The sequence below is a fragment of the Pecten maximus genome, chromosome 7 (assembly GCF_902652985.1).
Source record: "Pecten maximus chromosome 7, xPecMax1.1, whole genome shotgun sequence".
NCBI classification, from domain to species: domain Eukaryota; kingdom Metazoa; phylum Mollusca; class Bivalvia; order Pectinida; family Pectinidae; genus Pecten; species Pecten maximus.
Genome location: NC_047021.1, coordinates 43,228,536 through 43,249,440, shown reverse-complemented (window position 1 = coordinate 43,249,440; position 20,905 = coordinate 43,228,536). Strand labels below are relative to the sequence as shown.

The following is a 20,905-nucleotide window of genomic DNA, read 5'->3' as shown; positions in this document are numbered from 1 at the left end:
GATTGAGTGTTGAATTTGAACACTAGTTATCATAAATGTGAAATCACTGTTAAAAGTCATTCAATTAATACGGCCACAAGATGGAGATAATTCAACGCTTACCTTGAACCAGATTTGAATTAACGGATTCCAGAAATGCTCAAATGAAGGCAAAGAATCAACAAGTGTTAATGATGCTTATTTAAGTCGTTCGACGGAGAGTTAAATATCAAAACGTTGTCTCGGCTACTATAAGTCATTTCAAAATTTTGTCATTTGGTCAGGGCCGATGCTGTATCATTCAACAACGCTGGTCTCGCAAAAACGAGAGTGTTAGCAGTGAATTGGAATACGGTAGAAAATAGCTATTAGACCTAACGTTGTCGTAGCTGTTACATGAATGTGTATACCTATATGTGATGGATAATTTGTTGATATTGTGTATATACACTGTATAGATGTTGTTAATTTTGCACATCGTCAGAAATAATTCTCTTGAGTAATTTTCCGGATAAAATTTTCCGTTTTCTTTTTTATTTCTTCACTTTTTTTTCACTCGGAACTCCTCGAAATGTAAATCCGCAGCGGAGGAAAGCCGAGGGGTTCCGGGTTGTTGTTTTTTTTTAATTTTAATATGACATGTAATCTGTGCCAAGACAACGTTTTTAGATAAACTAGAACTGTCGTCCAGAGGGCCAACTCATACCCCCGCCCCTCCACCGCCCCTCTGGTGAAAATTTTCCAACAAAAACCTGTTTTTAGTGAACGGGTTACCACGGCAACTTAAAAACCTGCATACATACATATCTACACCTTATGAGTCACTAACATTCCTGTGTATTTCAAATGAAATCGGTTGATAGCTATATAGGAGTTGTCCGAGTTGTCATGACAAAGTTTTCCACAAGAATATGAGTATTGAAACCTGGTAACCATGGAAACCAAAAAATCTGTAAAGAAATATCATGCATGCACATTTACACATGTCCCTATCACTCCTGTGTAGTTTGACTTGAAACAGTTACCAGGTTTAGGAGGAGTTGACGGGACAAACTCACCCAAAAAACGAAGTATTGTGACTTGGTTACACATGGTAACCACAAAATTACATCATGATATAGATTACGCATATCTACAATTTATAAGGGTTATTGCCATTAAGTTTCGTTGAAATTCCCTCAGGAGTTTAGGAGGAGTAGCCGGTACATCGTTGTGTCTACAGACTCACCCAAAAAACTAAGTATTGTGACTTGGTTACCATGGTAACCACAAAATTACAACATGATATAGATTACGCACATCTACTATGTATAAGGGTTGTTGCCATAAAGTTTCATTGAAATTCCCTCAGTAGTTTAGGGGGAGTAGCCGGTACATTGTTGTGTCTACAGACGGACGGACGGACGGACGAACGGACAACCTGATTCCAGTATACCACCCCCCCCCCCCCCCCCCCCCCCTTACTTCGTTGCGGGGGGTATAATAATAAGCAGATGGAAGGACACGTAACGCTCGTTGTTGTTTCAATATCTGACTACAGCTTGTAACATTTGCACATCTTCTGGTCGTACGAGTTCAAAATGTGTCATTTTGCTCTTTGTTGTTTAAATACAAATGCAGGAACAACACTTAACTGTTTGCCAAACATGATAACACTAGTTAAATTTAAGTTTGACTTCAGAAACAGTTTATCTATAAACCATATTATTATTCAACGAGATAATTATACAGTTCCCCGTCGGATGTAAAATCATATGAACAGAATTTGAAATAAATAAAGTGAATACGCATCCAAAACTTTTTCTTCTGTGTAGGTCAAAGATCTAAATGTAGGTCAAAGTGACCTACTTTTGATATATGACACTATTCCAATTATGAATTTCTAGTGACTAGTAGTAGTGTAGTGTAAACTTTTTCTTCGTTGTAGGTCAAAGATCCAAATGTAGGTCAAAGTGACCTACTTTTGATATATGACACCGTCCCAAGTATGAATTTCAAGTGACAAGTAGTGTAGGAAAAAAAGTCTTATCATACTTTTACATTGTTTTTGGCCAAAAATCATATGTAGGTCAGCGTGACATGATTTGCTAATTTTGACACACTTCGTCTCACCAATGTGAATCCATGCCCCAAATATGAAATGCCAGTATCAAGTCATGTAGGAAAAAGAGCCTAGACATTTTTTCTTTTATGTAGGTCAAAAGTCAAAACTAAGCCAGAGTGATCTAATTTTGACACATGACACACTGTCTCTCCTAGGCAAGTCCATGCTCTAAGTATGAAGTGCAAGTGTCGTGTAGTGTAGGAGATAAAGCCAGGATATTTTTTCTTTGATGTAGAAGGTCAAAATTAAGCCAGAGTGACCTTATTTTAACACATGACCCACACCGCCTCACTTAGGTAAACTCATGTCCTAAGCATGAAGCGCAAGTATCAAGTGGTGTAGGAGATATAAAGCCAGTCCTTTTTCGTCAGTGTCAGTTTTTTATTGGATAAAAGGACATAGATACACAACGATCAAATGATAAGCTATATCAGTTTTATGTCGTCATTGACAAGATATCCAAGTCAAGAACACTGTCCTCTAAAACATTTGTTTGCCGACGCACGCTTTGAAGGTATTATCCCAAACAGTCAAGTCGCCACAGGACCTGAGGTAAGCTCGTCCGGTAATATCACACTGGACAAACTTGGACGGATCTGGGGGATAAGGCAGGTGAAACTCATCCTTAGGTCGGGTTTTGCATATGTCTTCTAAACCGGACGGCTTTGTTTTGGGTAGCATAGTCATTTTTCTCGGTGTTGGCGACACACCTTTTGCAGCTGAAATATATATTTAAAAAAAAAGATGATATTCATATTGGAAATGTAATTTTGAAAACTTCGTTAGTATATCATGAATTTAGAAATTAACTATTTGAATTCAGTATGAAATACGTTTATGTAAAGTATGTATATATTGTCATTTGGGCGTAGTTTGAACCTATTCGAACATGAGAAGATAAAACTCAGTGTTCAAGCTTAAATTCCAAAGGAATTTATGTCAAGTGAAAGCTCTGTAGCTTTTTCTCTGCTGCTTTTTACTTCATCATACCATGGCCGCGGTTACCCTTTTTGATCTCTTAAAGCTACGCATCTGCAAATGCATGGGTTACGGTTAACAATGAATTGTAAGTGGCACTTCAGAAAATATTTTTTTATATTAATATTTTCACGTTTTTGTATGTAATGATAACGGAAGGTTATACAAGAAAATACAACAACTGTTCTATTGCTTAAATGGCTGTGCATAAGGTATACTTGTTAATACAAGTGTAAGCATCCTTAAACAGGCCGGTTCATCACACGGTTTTGAAAAATGTTTTCAAATTAGGTAACTCTTGGCAAACTTCATCGCGTCTTCAAGATTGGCAAAATTAAATTCATATATATTGAGATTGAGTATTGGCTAAGATCCATACCTTTTATGTGTAGAGTTGTTGATTCGATGGGCCACCGTGTTCTTTTTTCAGTCATGTTTTCAGTACCTGTAGTAGTTTCATGAGTAGCTGAAGGAAAATATTATCATGGGATATTAACGTTATATACTCTACAATTCATTGATCACTTCGTCAAAATGAGACGGACGGCCTTATTAAGATTGTTATTAATGGCTAATCGTTTTACTCGATGATGGCGTCGCACCATTTGCAGCAGAAAGTTGATCGACTGCTGTCATTTGGGGTTAGTTTGATAAAACCTAATCCGGAATTGAGATCAAATGAAGTTGAAATTTAATGTTAAAATTTTAAATTCCAAAAGAATTTGTGTCAGGTGAAAGCGTACGTAGCCTTTTCTCGGCTGTTCCTGATCTCGTCATATCATGGTCACGTTTACGCCTTAGGATATCGCAAAGCTACGCATTTTTTAAGCGACTATGATTGCAGATTTCATATTCAATAAATCGTTATTGCTTCTTATAAATAAGGAACTGTGCTGAAGATATAGCTATGCACTAGCTTATCACGTAGAAATGTTCTACAATTATATGATAACCCGTTATTAAACACTCTTTAATTTTGTTGGTGTTTGTAAAGAATGCTACACCGAGAAAGTTGAATGCGGTCACGTGGTTGTCAGTGACGAATCAGCAGAGCGTTCTGCTTACAAGTGTTAACATGTATACATTCTAGAAGGACCTACAAAATTGTAGTGTTATTGTTTTGAACTGATTGAGGTATTTAAAAAAAACACGGTTGCGGACATTTTTAATTTACGTAATTAAGGGAGAATCTAAGTCTTATGATACCTTGTATATCTAATGGAAATATTACGCCTGATATTTTCTAAATGGGATTTTTACAGTTAAAGTCGCTTTAAAGGCATTTAAAAAAACATTTCTTTTTTTTTCTTTTCTTTCTTTGTTTGTTTTTGTTTTTGTTTTTTTTTTTTTTTTTTTTTAATCTTTTTCACGTTCCACGTCTTCTGTTTGATAATAATCATAATAACAACTTTTGATATTAAAGGGAAATAGAAAATGCTAATTTTATCCTGCTGGTAAGTGAAAAGGGGGGCGCTAACTGAAGACAGCAATAATGCCATTTCAAACAACAAATGTTGTATTGTTAAAATGACTATGCAAAAGAGATATTTGCAACATTCAATACAAAAGTTAGTAACATTTAACCGTCCCGTGCATAACACGGTTTTGAAAATGTCCAATCAGGTAATATTCAGATGGAATATTGGCCAAAATTCATACCTATTTTGTGTAGAGGTTTTGTACTCGGTTTTTTTATTGACGACCGCACTCCTTTTTCAGCCTTATTTTCAGTGCGTGTGGTTGTCGGGCTACTTGCAGTAGGTATAGTTCCAGGAGTAGCTAAATGAACATAATATATCATCATTGGATATCAACGTTATATACTCTTCAATTCATATACTTTGCAGTAAAAGTGTTGGGTCTAGATGATAAGACCATTATCTGAATTCTAGGCAACTTCTTAGCTTTGAGTTCTATTGCGATGACTCGGAAATAATTTAAAATTCTGGAACAACTGAGTACCTCCCTATTCTCAGATAACATCATCGTTATAATGAAATAAACAGCAGATTTCATATCATTTCAGAGATACTGTAAACGTACTATTTTATGCGAGCTCAAATGTTAGCGCGCAACCAAAATAAAACAGGTTAGTTCTTCAAGGAATCGGCGATACTACAATGCTTGCCATAGAAAACTTTGTACAGAAACTTAGGATATCGTTATCAATAGTCAACGGATTACTTCAATCGTGAAAATCGCTAAAATAAGTTTCCCACCAAAATAAGATTGTCAAAATGAGACGGACGGCCTTATTGAGATTGTTATGGATGGCTAACCGTTTTACTCGATGATGGCGTCGCACCATTTGCAGCAGTAAGTTGATCGACTGCTGTCATTTGGGGTTAGTTTGATAAAACCTAATCCGGAATTGAGATCAAATGAAGTAGAAATTTAATGTTAAAATTGTAAATTCCAAAAGAATTTGTGTCAGGTGAAAGCGTACGTAGCCTTTTCTCGGCTGTTCCTGATCTCGTCATATCATGGTCACGTTTACGCCTTAGGATATCGCAAAGCTACGCATTTTTTAAGCGACTATGATTGCAGATTTCATATTCAATAAATCGTTATTGCTTCTTATAAATAAGGAACTGTGCTGAAGATATAGCTATGCACGAGCCTATCACGTAGAAATGTTCTACAATTATATGATAATCCGTTATTAAACACTGTTTACTTTTGTTGGTGTTTGTAAAGAATGCTACACCGAGAAAGTTGAATGCGGTCACGTGGTTGTCAGTGACGAATCAGCAGAGCGTTCTGCTTACAAGTGTTAGCATGTATACATTCTAGAAGGACCTACAGAATTGTAGTGCTATTGTTTTGAAATGATTGAGGTATTTAAAAAAAAACACGGTTGCGGACATTTTTAATTTACGTAATTAAGGGAGAATCTAAGTCTTATGATACCTTATATATCTAATGGAAATATTACGCCTGATATTTTCCAAAAGGGATTTTTTACAGTTAAAGTCGCTTTAAAGGCATTTAAAAAAACATTTCTTTTTTTTCTTTTCTTTCTTTGTTTGTTTTTGTTTTTGTTTTTGTTTTTTTTTTTTTAATCTTTTTCACGTTCCACGTCTTCTGTTTGATAATAATCATAATAACAACTTTTGATATTAAAGGGAAATAGAAAATGCTAATTTTATCCTGCTGGTAAGTGAAAAGGGGGGCGCTAACTGAAGACAGCAATAATGCCATTTCAAACAACAAATGTTGTATTGTTAAAATGACTATGCAAAAGAGATATTTGCAACATTCAATACAAAAGTTAGTAACATTTAACCGTCCCGTGCATAACACGGTTTTGAAAATGTCCAATCAGGTAATATTCAGATGGAATATTGGCCAAAATTCATACCTATTTTGTGTAGAGGTTTTGTACTCGGTTTTTTGATTGACGACCGCACTCCTTTTTCAGCCTTATTTTCAGTGCGTGTGGTTGTCGGGCTACTTGCAGTAGGTATAGTTCCAGGAGTAGCTAAATGAACATAATATATCATCATGTGATAGCAACGTTATATACTCTTCAATTCATATACTTTGCAGTAAAAGTGTTGGGTCCAGATAATAAGACCTTTATCTGAATTCTAGTCAACTTCTTAGCTTTGAGTTCTATTGCGATGACAATTACAACATCTAGCCACTGGTATACTCGGAAATTATTTAAAATTCTCGAACACCTTAGTACTTCCCTATTTCTCAGATAACATCATCCTTATAATGAAATAAACAGCAGAATTACTATCACTTCACAGATACTGTAAACGTACTGTTTATGCGAGCTCAAATGTTCGCGCGTAACCAAAATAAAACAGGTTAGTTCTTCAAGGAATCGGCGATACTACAATGCTTGCCATAGAAAACTTTGTACAGAAACTTAGGATATCGTTATCAATAGTCAACGAATTACTTCAATCGTGAAAATCGCTAAAATAAGTTTCCCACCAAAATAAGATTGTCAAAATGAGACGGACGGCCTTATTGAGATTGTTATGGATGGCTAACCGTTTTACCATTTGCAGCAGAAAGTTGATCGACTGCTGTCATTTGGGGTTAGCTTGATAAAACCTAATCCGGACTTGAGATCAAATGAAGTTGAAATTTAATGTTAAAAATTTAAATTCCAAAAGAATTTGTGTCAGGTGAAAGCGAACGTAGCCTTTTCTCGGCTGTTCCTGATCTCGTCATATCATGGTCACGTTTACGCCTTAGGATATCGCAAAGCTACGCATTTGCATATATATGGATTAAGGTAAACAATCATTTTTTTAAGCGACTACGATTGCAGATTTCATATTCAATAAATCGTTATTGCTTCTTATAAATAAGGAACTGTGCTGAAGATATAGCTATGCACGAGCCTATCACGTAGAAATGTTCTACAATTATATGATAATCCGTTATTAAACACTGTTTACTTTTGTTGGTGTTTGTAAAGAATGCTACACCGAGAAAGTTGAATGCGGTCACGTGGTTGTCAGTGACGAATCAGCAGAGCGTTCTGCTTACAAGTGTTAACTTGTATACATTCTGGAATATTACGCCTGATATTTTCTAAAAGGGATTTTTTTACAGTTAAACTCACTTTAAAGGCATTTTAAAAAACATTTCTTTTTTTTTCTTTTCTTTGTTTGTTTGTTTTTGTTTTTTTTTGTTTTTTTTTTGTTTTTTTTTTTTTAATCTTTTTCACGTTCCACGTCTTCTGTTTGATAATAATCATAATAACAACTTTTGATATTAAAGGGAAATAGAAAATGCTAATTTTATCCTGCTGGTAAGTGAAAAGGGGGACGCTAACTGAAGACAGCAATAATGCCATTTCAAACAACAAATGTTGTATTGTTAAAATGACTATGCAAAAGAGATATTTGCAACATTCAATACAAAAATTAGTAACATTTAACCGTCCCGTGAATAACACGGTTTTGAAAATGTCCAATCAGGTAATATTCAGATGGAATATTGGCCAAAATTCATACCTATTTTGTGTAGAGGTTTTGTACTCGGTTTTTTGATTGACGACCGCACTCCTTTTTCAGCCTTATTTTCAGTGCGTGTGGTTGTCGGGCTACTTGCAGTAGTAGGTATAGTTCCAGGAGTAGCTAAATGAACATGATATATCATCATGGGATATCAACGTTATATACTCTTCAATTCATATACTTTGCAGTAAAAGTGTTGGGTCCAGATAATAAGACCTTTATCTGAATTCTAGTCAACTTCTTAGCTTTGAGTTCTATTGCGATGACAATTAAAACATCTAGCCACTGGTATACTCGGAAATTATTTAAAATTCTCGAACACCTTAGTACTTCCCTATTTCTCAGATAACATCATCCTTATAATGAAATAAACAGCAGATTTCATATCATTTCAGAGATACTGTAAACGTACTTTTTATGCGAGCTCAAATGTTAGCGCGCAACCAAAATAAAACAGGTTAGTTCTTCAAGGAATCGGCGATACTACAATGCTTGCCATAGAAAACTTTGTACAGAAACTTAGGATATCGTTATCAATAGTCAACGAATTACTTCAATCGTGAAAATCGCTAAAATAAGTTTCCCACCAAAATAAGATTGTCAAAATGAGACGGACGGCCTTATTGAGATTGTTATGGATGGCTAACCGTTTTACTCGATGATGGCGTCGCACCATTTGCAGCAGAAAGTTGATCGACTGCTGTCATTTGGGGTTAGCTTGATAAAACCTAATCCGGACTTGAGATCAAATGAAGTTGAAATTTAATGTTAAAAATTTAAATTCCAAAAGAATTTGTGTCAGGTGAAAGCGAACGTAGCCTTTTCTCGGCTGTTCCTGATCTCGTCATATCATGGTCACGTTTACGCCTTAGGATATCGCAAAGCTACGCATTTGCATATACATGTATATGGATTAAGGTAAACAATCATTTTTTTAAGCGACTACGATTGCAGATTTCATATTCAATAAATCGTTATTGCTTCTAATAAATAAGGAACTGTGCTGAAGATATAGCTATGCACGAGCCTATCACGTAGAAATGTTCTACAATTATATGATAATCCGTTATTAAACACTGTTTACTTTTGTTGGTGTTTGTAAAGAATGCTACACCGAGAAAGTTGAATGCGGTCACGTGGTTGTCAGTGACGAATCAGCGGAGCGTTCTGCTTACAAGTGTTAACTTTTATACATTCTAGAAGGACCTACAGAATTGTAGTGTTATTGTTTTGAACTGATTGAGGTATTTAAAAAAAACACGGTTGCGGACATTTTTAATTTACGTAATTAAGGGAGAATCTAAGTCTTATGATACCTTGTATATCTAATGGAAATATTACGCCTGATATTTTCTAAAAGGGATTTTTTTACAGTTAAACTCACTTTAAAGGCATTTAAAAAAACATTTCTTTTTTTTTTCTTTTCTTTGATTGTTTGTTTTTGTTTTTGTTTTTTTGTTGTTTTTTTGTTTTTTTGTTTTTTTTTTAATCTTTTTCACGTTCCACGTCTTCTGTTTGATAATAATCATAATAACAACTTTTGATATTAAAGGGAAATAGAAAATGCTAATTTTATCCTGCTGGTAAGTGAAAAGGGGGACGCTAACTGAAGACAGCAATAATGCCATTTCAAACAACAAATGTTGTATTGTTAAAATGACTATGCAAAAGAGATATTTGCAACATTCAATACAAAAGTTAGTAACATTTAACCGTCCCGTGAATAACACGGTTTTGAAAATGTCCAATCAGGTAATATTCAGATGGAATATTGGCCAAAATTCATACCTATTTTGTGTAGAGGTTTTGTACTCGGTTTTTTGATTGACGACCGCACTCCTTTTTCAGCCTTATTTTCAGTGCGTGTGGTTGTCGGGCTACTTGCAGTAGTAGGTATAGTTCCAGGAGTAGCTAAATGAACATGATATATCATCATGGGATATCAACGTTATATACTCTTCAATTCATATACTTTGCAGTAAAAGTGTTGGGTCCAGATAATAAGACCTTTATCTGAATTCTAGTCAACTTCTTAGCTTTGAGTTCTATTGCGATGACAATTAAAACATCTAGCCACTGGTATACTCGGAAATAATTTAAAATTCTCGAACAACTGAGTACCTCCCTATTCTCAGATAACATCATCGTTATAATGAAATAAACAGCAGATTTCATATCATTTCAGAGATACTGTAAACGTACTATTTTATGCGGGCTCAAATGTAGCGCGCAACCAAAATAAAACAGGTTAGTTCTTCAAGGAATCGGCGATACTACAATGCTTGCCATAGAAAACTTTGTACAGAAACTTAGGATATCGTTATCAATAGTCAACGAATTACTTCAATCGTGAAAATCGCTAAAATAAGTTTCCCACCAAAATAAGATTGTCAAAATGAGACGGACGGCCTTATTGAGATTGTTATGGATGGCTAACCGTTTTACTCGATGATGGCGTCGCACCATTTGCAGCAGAAAGTTGATCGACTGCTGTCATTTGGGGTTAGCTTGATAAAACCTAATCCGGACTTGAGATCAAATGAAGTTGAAATTTAATGTTAAAAATTTAAATTCCAAAAGAATTTGTGTCAGGTGAAAGCGAACGTAGCCTTTTCTCGGCTGTTCCTGATCTCGTCATATCATGGTCACGTTTACGCCTTAGGATATCGCAAATCTACGCATTTGCATATATATGGATTAAGGTAAACAATCATTTTTTTAAGCGACTACGATTGCAGATTTCATATTCAATAAATCGTTATTGCTTCTTATAAATAAGGAACTGTGCTGAAGATATAGCTATGCACGAGCCTATCACGTAGAAATGTTCTACAATTATATGATAATCCGTTATTAAACACTGTTTACTTTTGTTGGTGTTTGTAAAGAATGCTACACCGAGAAAGTTGAATGCGGTCACGTGGTTGTCAGTGACGAATCAGCAGAGCGTTCTGCTTACAAGTGTTAACTTGTATACATTCTGGAATATTACGCCTGATATTTTCTAAAAGGGATTTTTTTACAGTTAAACTCACTTTAAAGGCATTTAAAAAAACATTTCTTTTTTTTTCTTTTCTTTGTTTGTTTGTTTTTGTTTTTTTTGTTGTTTTTGTTTTTGTTTTTTTGTTTTTGTTTTAATCTTTTTCACGTTCCACGTCTTCTGTTTGATAATAATCATAATAACAACTTTTGATATTAAAGGGAAATAGAAAATGCTAATTTTATCCTGCTGGTAAGTGAAAAGGGGGACGCTAACTGAAGACAGCAATAATGCCATTTCAAACAACAAATGTTGTATTGTTAATATGACTATGCAAAAGAGATATTTGCAACATTCAATACAAAAGTTAGTAACATTTAACCGTCCCGTGAATAACACGGTTTTGAAAATGTCCAATCAGGTAATATTCAGATGGAATATTGGCCAAAATTCATACCTATTTTGTGTAGAGGTTTTGTACTCGGTTTTTTGATTGACGACCGCACTCCTTTTTCAGCCTTATTTTCAGTGCGTGTGGTTGTCGGGCTACTTGCAGTAGTAGGTATAGTTCCAGGAGTAGCTAAATGAACATGATATATCATCATGGGATATCAACGTTATATACTCTTCAATTCATATACTTTGCAGTAAAAGTGTTGGGTCCAGATAATAAGACCTTTATCTGAATTCTAGTCAACTTCTTAGCTTTGAGTTCTATTGCGATGACAATAAAAACATCTAGCCACTGGTATACTCGGAAATTATTTAAAATTCTCGAACACCTTAGTACTTCCCTATTTCTCAGATAACATCATCCTTATAATGAAATAAACAGCAGAATTAATATCACTTCACAGATACTGTAAACGTACTGTTTATGCGAGCTCAAATGTTCGCGCGTAACCAAAATAAAACAGGTCAGCTGCACGATGAATCGGCGATACTACAATGCTTGCCATAGAAAACTTTGTACAGAAACTAAAAATATCGTTATCAATAGTCAACGGATTACTTCAATCGTGAAAATCCTAAATAAGTTTTCCACCAAAATAAGATTTCCGCTAAAATGATATTTATTTGATCACTTCGTCAAAATGTGACGGACGGCCTTATTAAGATTGTTATTAATGGCTAACCGTTTTACTCGATGATGGCGTCGCACCATTTGCAGCGGAAAGTTGATCGACTGCTGTCATTTGGGGTTAGCTTGATAAAACCTAATCCGGTAAGTTGAAATTTAATGTTAAAATTTTAAATTCCAAAAGAATTTGTGTCAGGTGAAAGCGAACGTAGCCTTTTCTCGGCTGTTCCTGAACTCGTCATATCATGGTCACGTTTACGCCTTAGGATATCGCAAAGCTACGCATTTGCATATATATGGATTAAGGTGAACACTCATTTTTGTAGATTTCATATTCAATAAATCGTTATTGCTTCTAATAAATAAGGAACTGTGCTGAAGATATAGCTATGCACGAACCTATCACGTAGAGATGTTCTACAATTATATGATAACCCGTTTTTAAACACTGTTTACTTTTGTTGGTGTTTGTAAAGAATGCTACACCGAGAAAGTTGAATGCGGTCACGTGGTTGTCAGTGACGAATCAGCAGAGCGTTCTGCTTACAAGTGTTAACATGTATACATTCTAGAAGGACCTACAGAATTGTAGTGTCATTGTTTTGAAATGATTGAGGTATTTAAAAAGAAAACACGGTTGCGGACATTTTTAATTTACGTAATTAAGGGAGAATCTAAGTCTTATGATACCTTGTATATCTAATGGAAATATTACGCCTGATATTTTCTAAAAGGGATTTTTTACAGTTAAAGTCGCTTTAAAGGCACTTAAAAAAAAATATTTTCTTTTCTTTGTTTAGTTTTTGTTTTTGTTTTTGTTTTAATCTTTCTCATGTTCCACGTCTTCTATTTGATAATATTCATAATAACAACTTTTGATATTTAAGGGAAATAGAAAATGCTAATTTTAATCTTAACTGAAGACAGCAATAATGCCATTTCAAACAACAAATGTTGTATTGTTAAAATGACTATAAAACAGAGATATTTGCAACATTCAATACAAAAGTTAGTAACATTTAACCGTCCCGTGAATAACACGGTTTTGAAAATGTCCAATTAGGTAATATTCAGATGGAATATTGGCTAAGATTCAGACCTGTTTTGTGCAGAGGTTTTGTACTGGGTTTTCGATTGACGACCACACTCCTTTTTTAGCCATATTTTCAGTGCGTGTGCTTGTCGGGCTACTTGCAGTAGGTATCGTTCCAGGAGTAGCTAAATGAACATAATATATCATCATGGGATATCAACGTTATATACTCTTCAATTCATATACTTTGCAGTAAAAGTGTTGGGTCTAGATGATAAGACCATTATCTGAATTCTAGTCAACTTCTTAGCTTTGAGTTCTATTGCGATGACAATTAAAACATCTAGCCACTTGTATCCTCGGAAATTATTTAAAATTCTGGAACGCCTTAGTACCTCCCTATTCTCAGATAACATCATCGTTATAATGAAATAAACAGCAGAATTAATATCATTTCAGAGATACTGTAAACGTACTATTTTATGCGAGCTCAAATGTTCGCGCGTAACCAAAATAAAACAGGTTAGTTCTACCAGGAATCGGCGATACTACAATATGCTTACCATAGAAAACTTTGTACGGAAACTTAGGATATCGTTATCAAAAATCAACGGATTACTTCAAGCGTGAAAATCGCAAAAACAATATTTCCGCTAAAATAAGATCCCCGCCAAAATAAGATTTCTACTGTTAATACGTTTATAGTATTTTTTAATAAAATATATATTAGGGATTCTCCTTATTGACGATTGGGCATTCACCAATATATATACATATGTGACAGTACTATTCAAACTACTTAGAAATATATACTCACCACAAACGCATGCTTTTATCATCCTGAAATTAAAAACGAAAATTAAAATATCAATCAAATCAATGCATGTAATATCAGTTAGACGCTAAAATTGTGGTACATAAAAAGCATAAAAAGGTTTACAGTGAATCTGACTATATTGAGATATCTGGTAAAAAGGCATCTCAAGCAATGAACTGCAGATCTGTATAGATTATTCAATATTTACATATTTGAAAATGTATAGAAGAAAATGAATACGATGACAATAATTTTGAAATTTGAAGAAAAATTTGATTAATCCGTCATGGATGACTGACCTTGAACAGCGTGACCGGAAAAGCATAAACCTGTGACAATCTTCGGTTATCTTTTGCATTTCCGTAGTTGTCCCATATTGACATCCGGACGGACAGCTGAAAAAATAGTACATATTTAAGTAATGTTTGTTTGTTTGTTTGTTTTTTTCGTGGATTAAAATTTCTAGTTTATTTGATAAAATCATTACAGTGCGTGAGGTATTTTCGACTGCTTGCAAGTATAGAACATACATTTAGAAAAAAAATACCATAAAAACTAATAAATGTAATTAGCTCCAGAACGTATGTGAAAATTCCATTACAGAAACAACAAGTATGGAAGCATAAAAAAGCATGCGTAGAATAAAGTTTTACAACACAAAAATAAAATAAAATAAATCATTACAGTTCAGGCAAACATATACAAAATATAAAGCTATACAAGTATGACATATATCGCATCATAATTAAGTTTTATCAAAACAAAGCCATCTACTCATACCATTCAATGAACTGATGGTAACACTTTACCTGTAGACTCATTAATTGTTAAACTTCCTGTAAGTGTACACATCATACAACAGATGACCACGGCGATATCATACGGTTGATTAAATTCTCTTTGTCTGTTGCTTGTACACATACTCATATAAACACTAATTTGACAAATCATTTGGTAATAGTTTCCGGTTTCAAGGCAGTCCTCTGTCAAAAATACACAACACACTTAATCAACATGGATAGGATGTATGGACATAACATAATTATCTATATATACCGGCAGGTAATATATATGCTCAACGCCAGATTAAAACCCTAGATTTAAGGGAAATCGCTAAATTTAACCCGCCAAAATTTAACTTTCAGTTTTCATGACCAAATCGCCAAATTTTATGACCGCTAAAATGTTGCGCTATACGGTATATTTATATCAATGTAAAATCGTAACTGTGCTGTATTTGGCACGTTTGTATCTAGTATAGTAGTCATACGGAGTCAATATAGGGACAAAGGCAGAATGGTTGACATCATGGAAACACATGGACATATTCAGAAATGGCAGTAGGGATAATAGCACCGATATATTACTAAACAGAGGAAACTAATGTGGCAGCAATATATAGAGGATATCTAACAGTGTCTTCAGTAATACCAAATATATTTCACGAGTGGGGCTAATATTTTGATATTTTTCACGAGTGCGCAGCACGAGTGAAAAATATCAAAACATTAGCCACACGAGTGAAATATATTTGGTATTACTGAAGACACTATTATATATTCTGTTTATTACATTTTTTATCAACGAAAAACCTACCCCGTATGCTAACTAGGCCTACAGTTCCCTAAAAAAAGTAGTTCCCCCTGTCAAGGTGCTGACATATATGTCGGGCTTTCTGATTGGTCAATTATTTGGGTATTTTCTAATCATTAATTTGATTGGTCAAATCAGCAAAAGTGATATTTTTCACCAGCGAAAAATAATATCACTTTTATAGAAATAATAATGTTTGATATTTCACTGGTAAAAATGTAATAAATAACGTTCTTTAACTGTATTGCTTATGTGGATAGATATAACTTTAAATAAATGGTTTTTCAACAACGTGTTAATATCGAGCACAGATTCAGGTTAATGAAGACCATGCGTAAGTTCCATGGTCGATATCATGAGCTCATTCCGAAATATTCTATTTCCTAGTTTGATGAGAAATCAGAGGTGTCCCATGCTTGTTTAAATACCTGATGGTTCCATTGTCAACGCCTAGTTCTCATTTGAGAATTTGATTAATCCGAATTTGACCTAGATTTGAATTCTGTGTTGTTTTTGTCCTCGTTAAATCGTATTTTGAGAAAGAATTGGGATTTTGTTATTATGTCAGCATTCTCTGTTGTTTTGCCCTCGCTTTACCGATTTTGAATTAGAATTACGATTTAGCTAATATGTCGATATTCTCTATTGTTTTTGCCCTTTATCGATTTTGAGTTAGAATTACAATGTCGCTAATATGGCATTACTCCCTGTTGTTTTGGTATGTCTGGTTCTCCTTTCAAGGAACAAAACCCGGATTTGACGTAGATTTACCCAAGTCGGTGTCATCGATGTTGAAGAGGACGCTAAGTTTTTCAGAACACCCGATCTTATCCTCTTTAAAGTCTGCACTCGTTTTTGAGTCGTGGTTTTGTGTACATATCGGTATTTTCAGTATATTTTTTTCTAGATGAAGACAAGAAAATTGTTTTTCAATTTGCTACCCTTTGATTCCTTTTGTTCTTTGTTGAAATATATGTTTTCGTTTTATTTGCCAAAACAATAATAGATGCGCCTGAACAGAAACAAAAAGATAAACAATAGGTATGAAAAGATACGTGCGAGTGAAATCATTTCGGGGCAGGGAAGTGAAAAGGCTAAATAAGATTAGTCATACAAAATTTATATGCCTTTTGATTATAAGTGAAAAGGCTAAATGAGATTAGTCATACATGCCTTTTGATTATAAGTGACAAGGCTAAATAAGAAGTGAAAAGGCTAAATAAGATTAGTCATATATGCCTTTTAATTATAAGTGAAAAGGCTAAATAAGAAGTGAAAAGGCTAAATAAGATTAGTCATACATGCCTTTTGATTATAAGTGAAAAGGCTAAATAAGATTAGTCATATATGCCTTTTGATTATAAGTGAAAAGGCTAAATAAGATTAGTTAAATATGCCTTTTGATTATAAGTGACTAGGTTAAATAAGATTAGTCATATATGCCTTTTGATTATAAGTGACAAGGCTAAATAAGATTAGTCATATATGCCTTTTGATTATAAGTGACAAGGTTAAATAAGATTAGTTAAATATGCCTTTTGATTGTAAGTGACAAGGCTAAATAAGATTAGTTAAATATGCCTTTTGATTATAAGTGACTAGGTTAAATAAGAAGTGAAAAGGCTAAATAAGATTAGTCATATATGCCTTTTGATTATAAGTGACTAGGTTAAATAAGAAGTGAAAAGGCTAAATAAGATTAGTCATATATGCCTTTTGATTATAAGTGACTAGGTTAAATAAGATTAGTCATATATGCCTTTTGATTAGAAGCGAAAAGGATAAACAAGAAGTGAAAAGGCTAAATAAGATTAGTCATATATGCCTTTTGATTACAAGTTATACTAGCATATTGTAAAATTGAGGAAACGTACCCTTGTGACTGAACGCCGTGGAGGAAGACAGCCGTCCCCGCCAGGAGATAGATGGCTTTGATGGTGGCTGATATTTTCATACTGATCTATGGGTACCCCTAAACATAAAAAATTTTGAAAATTATAATATGATCATATACTTAATATTTCGTCATTAATATTAAACGTAAAATTAACGGAGAAAATTAATTACTCTCAAGAGTTCAAACTTCAACCAAAAAAGTACTTTTTTTTTAAATAAATACTTCAGAATGCATCTGTGCATGTTTTGTTTGTCTTTTCAAAACCATGTGTAATCAGATTAAACACGGTTACAGATAGATAAATATAATTGCTTGAAAATAACACTAAATATATTTGCAACGTAAATGTTATTAGTCATCTATTGTCATTAAATTTATTGTTCAGATTTTCATGTATTCATGCATAATATCTCAATAGCTTTGTATCGGGTCAAGATAGAATGAGACCACGTGAAATACGTCTATAACTAATAAGGCGGTGACCAATGTCCTCCTAACTATAATGTTAACATTTTACTCCATGGTAGTCCAGAATTCCCTGTTCAGTTCAACGAAGTTATTTTTGATTGTGTTCAAAATTTCATCATTCAATCTAAACGTTTCTGAAATTACCATTGGCTTTATGCTAGAAATCCTATTTATCGTCGCGATACTTATATACACTTTGTATGGCGCAGATTTCGTTAAGATTTTGTGTTTGTATTGTTTTACTATATACTAATAGTAAATATTTACAGAAATATATGTACAGTCCCAATACTTATATCATATAGTGTAAGTACATTTTTATTATGAACTCGGACGGTAAACAATCAGTGTTTGTTCCATTCTTGCATTTTTTTTTATGCCAACCCCGATGCCACCCAGTAATCCCCAACCCGACCCCTGCACCCGTTCTTTTTCTCTTCCCTGCACATTATATATATATATATATATATATATATATATATAAATATATATGACAATGTATTATTAATTTTGTCAATATCAGTCCATAGCCTATATCTACATCAGGAGACGGATTAATATAAGTACCAAGTACTTGTTTCTGTATCCTTATATTTGTATTATTTGCATGTACCATTGCTATGACCAAATAAAATTCAGTTTAAACCAATGTCCCCAATGTTATGATATGATTGATAGTATAAAATATGTCTTATAGTATTTACAAATATTGTATATAATCATATGTATAAATACAGAATACCGAGGAACAGTAAATAAACCGAATTTCTTATGTCATTAAATAATAAATTAATAATAAGTCTTTTGATTTCGGTTAACAAATGGTTTTAATGATCTGAAAAAAATATTATCCTTTACTTCGTCTTCGGTTGATGTTTTTCTTGTATAAATGAAACCATATATTGACCTTATCAAAAGGCTATAACTGTAAACAAATATGAATATAGATATCTTTGCATAGAAAGTTTACACGTACTTCTTGTTACATATGTATCAGTACTAACAAATATACTTACCAACTAAAAAATATTTCATAGTAGTTAAACACTTTCATGGTTTTGCTTTTAAAGATTTCACAAACAGATAAATATATGTACGTACACACTTTTAAAAGAAATAACTTACCGTGTATGAGCTCTGTAAGAAATTTAAACAAACAGTTGTTATCTAATGTATTTATACAATCTTCAGATAATAAGATGTATTTTCTGCTGGTAAAATATAATTGCCCGGGAAACAGATACCAATTGCTTACAAGTATGGAAACAATAAAAATAAAAAGGCTGGAAGGAACGAGAAAGAAATATCAGACAATATTCTGGTTGTTTAAACAAAGTGCTTGGGGTTATTTTAAAAGTACAGATTATGTGAATTTCTGGAGAGTATGCAATTTCATATGAATAATACATTTCTCAGAGAATATGTAACTTGCACGTAAAGATTTAACGGGGCATTCCCGATTTTACATACAATTAGTATTGATTCACTCGCGCGGTATTTATTATCTAAGTAGCTTGTTGAAAGCTCACTAGTGTAAGAAGTGAAGTTGGTATCTAGGTTGTTAGATATGAATATTGGAACGGATTAAGCCAAAGTTGATAATCTAAACGGATAAAATATTTTAGATGCTATTTCTTAGGTTACCCGAGACGAAGTTTCAAGTGACCTAGTGAAGTTTCAAGAACACATGTGTGCACCTGTTGGCCAAGCTGACCCCCAGGGGCTAATGAGCGGGGTACAAACAGGGTCAAATTAACAGAAATTTCAAAAATCTTCTTCTCTAAAACCGCTGAACCAAATTCATGTAGATTTTGCGGGAAGCTTCCATGGCTAAAGATCAAACCAAATTGTAAATTACATGGTCCCCACCCCTGAAGGGTCTGATGAAGGGCGGGGCGAAAAAGGGTCAAATTGACAAAAATTTCAAAATTTTCTTCTCAACTCCCAGACATGGTAGAATCAAATATTGTTCATAGTTGGAAAGGTCTTCAGGTCCTGGGATGACAGTTTGATGGTACAATTGTATGTGCTTGTTGCCCCCTGACTGAACCTAAGGGGCTCATGGGTGAGACCAAAAGGTTCAAACTAACTGAAATGTCAAAATAAAAAAAAATTAAAATTAAAGACCAAAATAAGGTAGAATCAAACACTGTTCATAGGTGGGAGGGTCTTTAGGTGCTCCACCAAATTTTTTAATTTCATGACCCTGGGGTCTCGCGTTTGCCCCTAGTGAGGAGTTAACTTTACTACAGTTAATATAAGGAAGTCACGTTTTTTACTATCATTTGTTTACTTTATTTTGTAATTTATTCTAATCTGGTAAGGATCATCAGCATGAGGTGACAGTTTGATGGTATGCACTTGTTACCCTGACTGAACCCAAGTGGCTCATGGGCGAGGCCAAAAGGGTAGAATTAACTGAACACATGTGTACACCTGTTGGCCAAGCTGACCCCCAGGGGCTAATGAGCGGGGTACAAACAGGGTCAAATTAACAGAAATTTCAAAAATCTTCTTCTCAAAACCCAAATAAGGTAGAATCAAATACTCGTCGTAGATGGAAGGATCATAAGATTTTGCACCATTTGAATTGTGGATTTCATAACTCTGGGGTCTCGTGTTTACCCCTGGGGCGGAGGTAAACTTTACTATAGTTTATATAGGGAAATCACATTTTGGACTACCATCTGTTGGATTTCTTTTGGAATAATCTTTGTTATAATTAGTAGTTTTGGAAGGCAATTTATTGGGATACAAATGTTGGTCCGACTGACCCCCAGGGCCTGATGGGCGGGGTCAAAGAGGGTCAAAGAAATATTATAAAACTCAGGTGACCGTTAAGGCCAATGAGCCTCTTGTTCTTGAAATCTAGGGAGATTTAAGTTGATTTTACAAACGATTTCAGCTTTTTGTTTGATGACATGATTTGTGTTCCAGAAAACATGTTTTAAAAAAATACTGAAAATTTACGTGAATTCACTAATATACAC

The 20,905-nt window shown here is 34.0% G+C and overlaps 1 protein-coding gene across 2 annotated transcripts; it reads right to left on the bottom strand.

Annotated features, from left to right (window-relative positions):
* Positions 1-2,443: 2,443 nt before the first annotated feature.
* Positions 2,444-17,509, bottom strand: LOC117330916 (salivary glue protein Sgs-3-like). 2 transcript variants are annotated; one of them, XM_033889474.1, is made up of 7 exons: positions 17,425-17,509; positions 14,257-14,352; positions 13,958-13,980; positions 6,423-6,542; positions 4,721-4,840; positions 3,441-3,527; positions 2,444-2,802 (listed from the first exon to the last, which is right to left on the bottom strand). In XM_033889474.1, the coding sequence occupies exons 1-7, from the start codon at positions 17,502-17,504 to the stop codon at positions 2,564-2,566; spliced, it is 765 nt and encodes a 254-aa protein (XP_033745365.1). In that variant the 5' UTR covers positions 17,505-17,509; the 3' UTR covers positions 2,444-2,563. The 2 variants fall into 2 exon arrangements, with proteins under 2 accessions (XP_033745365.1, XP_033745366.1); XM_033889475.1 differs by lacking the exons at positions 13,958-13,980; positions 14,257-14,352; positions 17,425-17,509 and adding an exon at positions 8,044-8,281.
* Between the last annotated feature and the right edge of the window lie 3,396 nt (positions 17,510-20,905).

Bases quoted from the DNA above. Each gene is read 5' to 3' on its own strand.
- LOC117330916 (XM_033889474.1), bottom strand. From the start codon at position 17,504: ATGAAAATATCAGCCACCATCAAAGCCATCTATCTCCTGGCGGGGACG. The intron at 14,353-17,424 runs GTACGTTTCCTC...CTATTTTTTCAG, and splicing joins CACGGCGTTCAGTCACAAGG to CTGTCCGTCCGGATGTCAAT. The intron at 6,543-13,957 runs GTGAGTATATAT...ATGTTCATTTAG, and splicing joins GATAAAAGCATGCGTTTGTG to CTACTCCTGGAACTATACCT.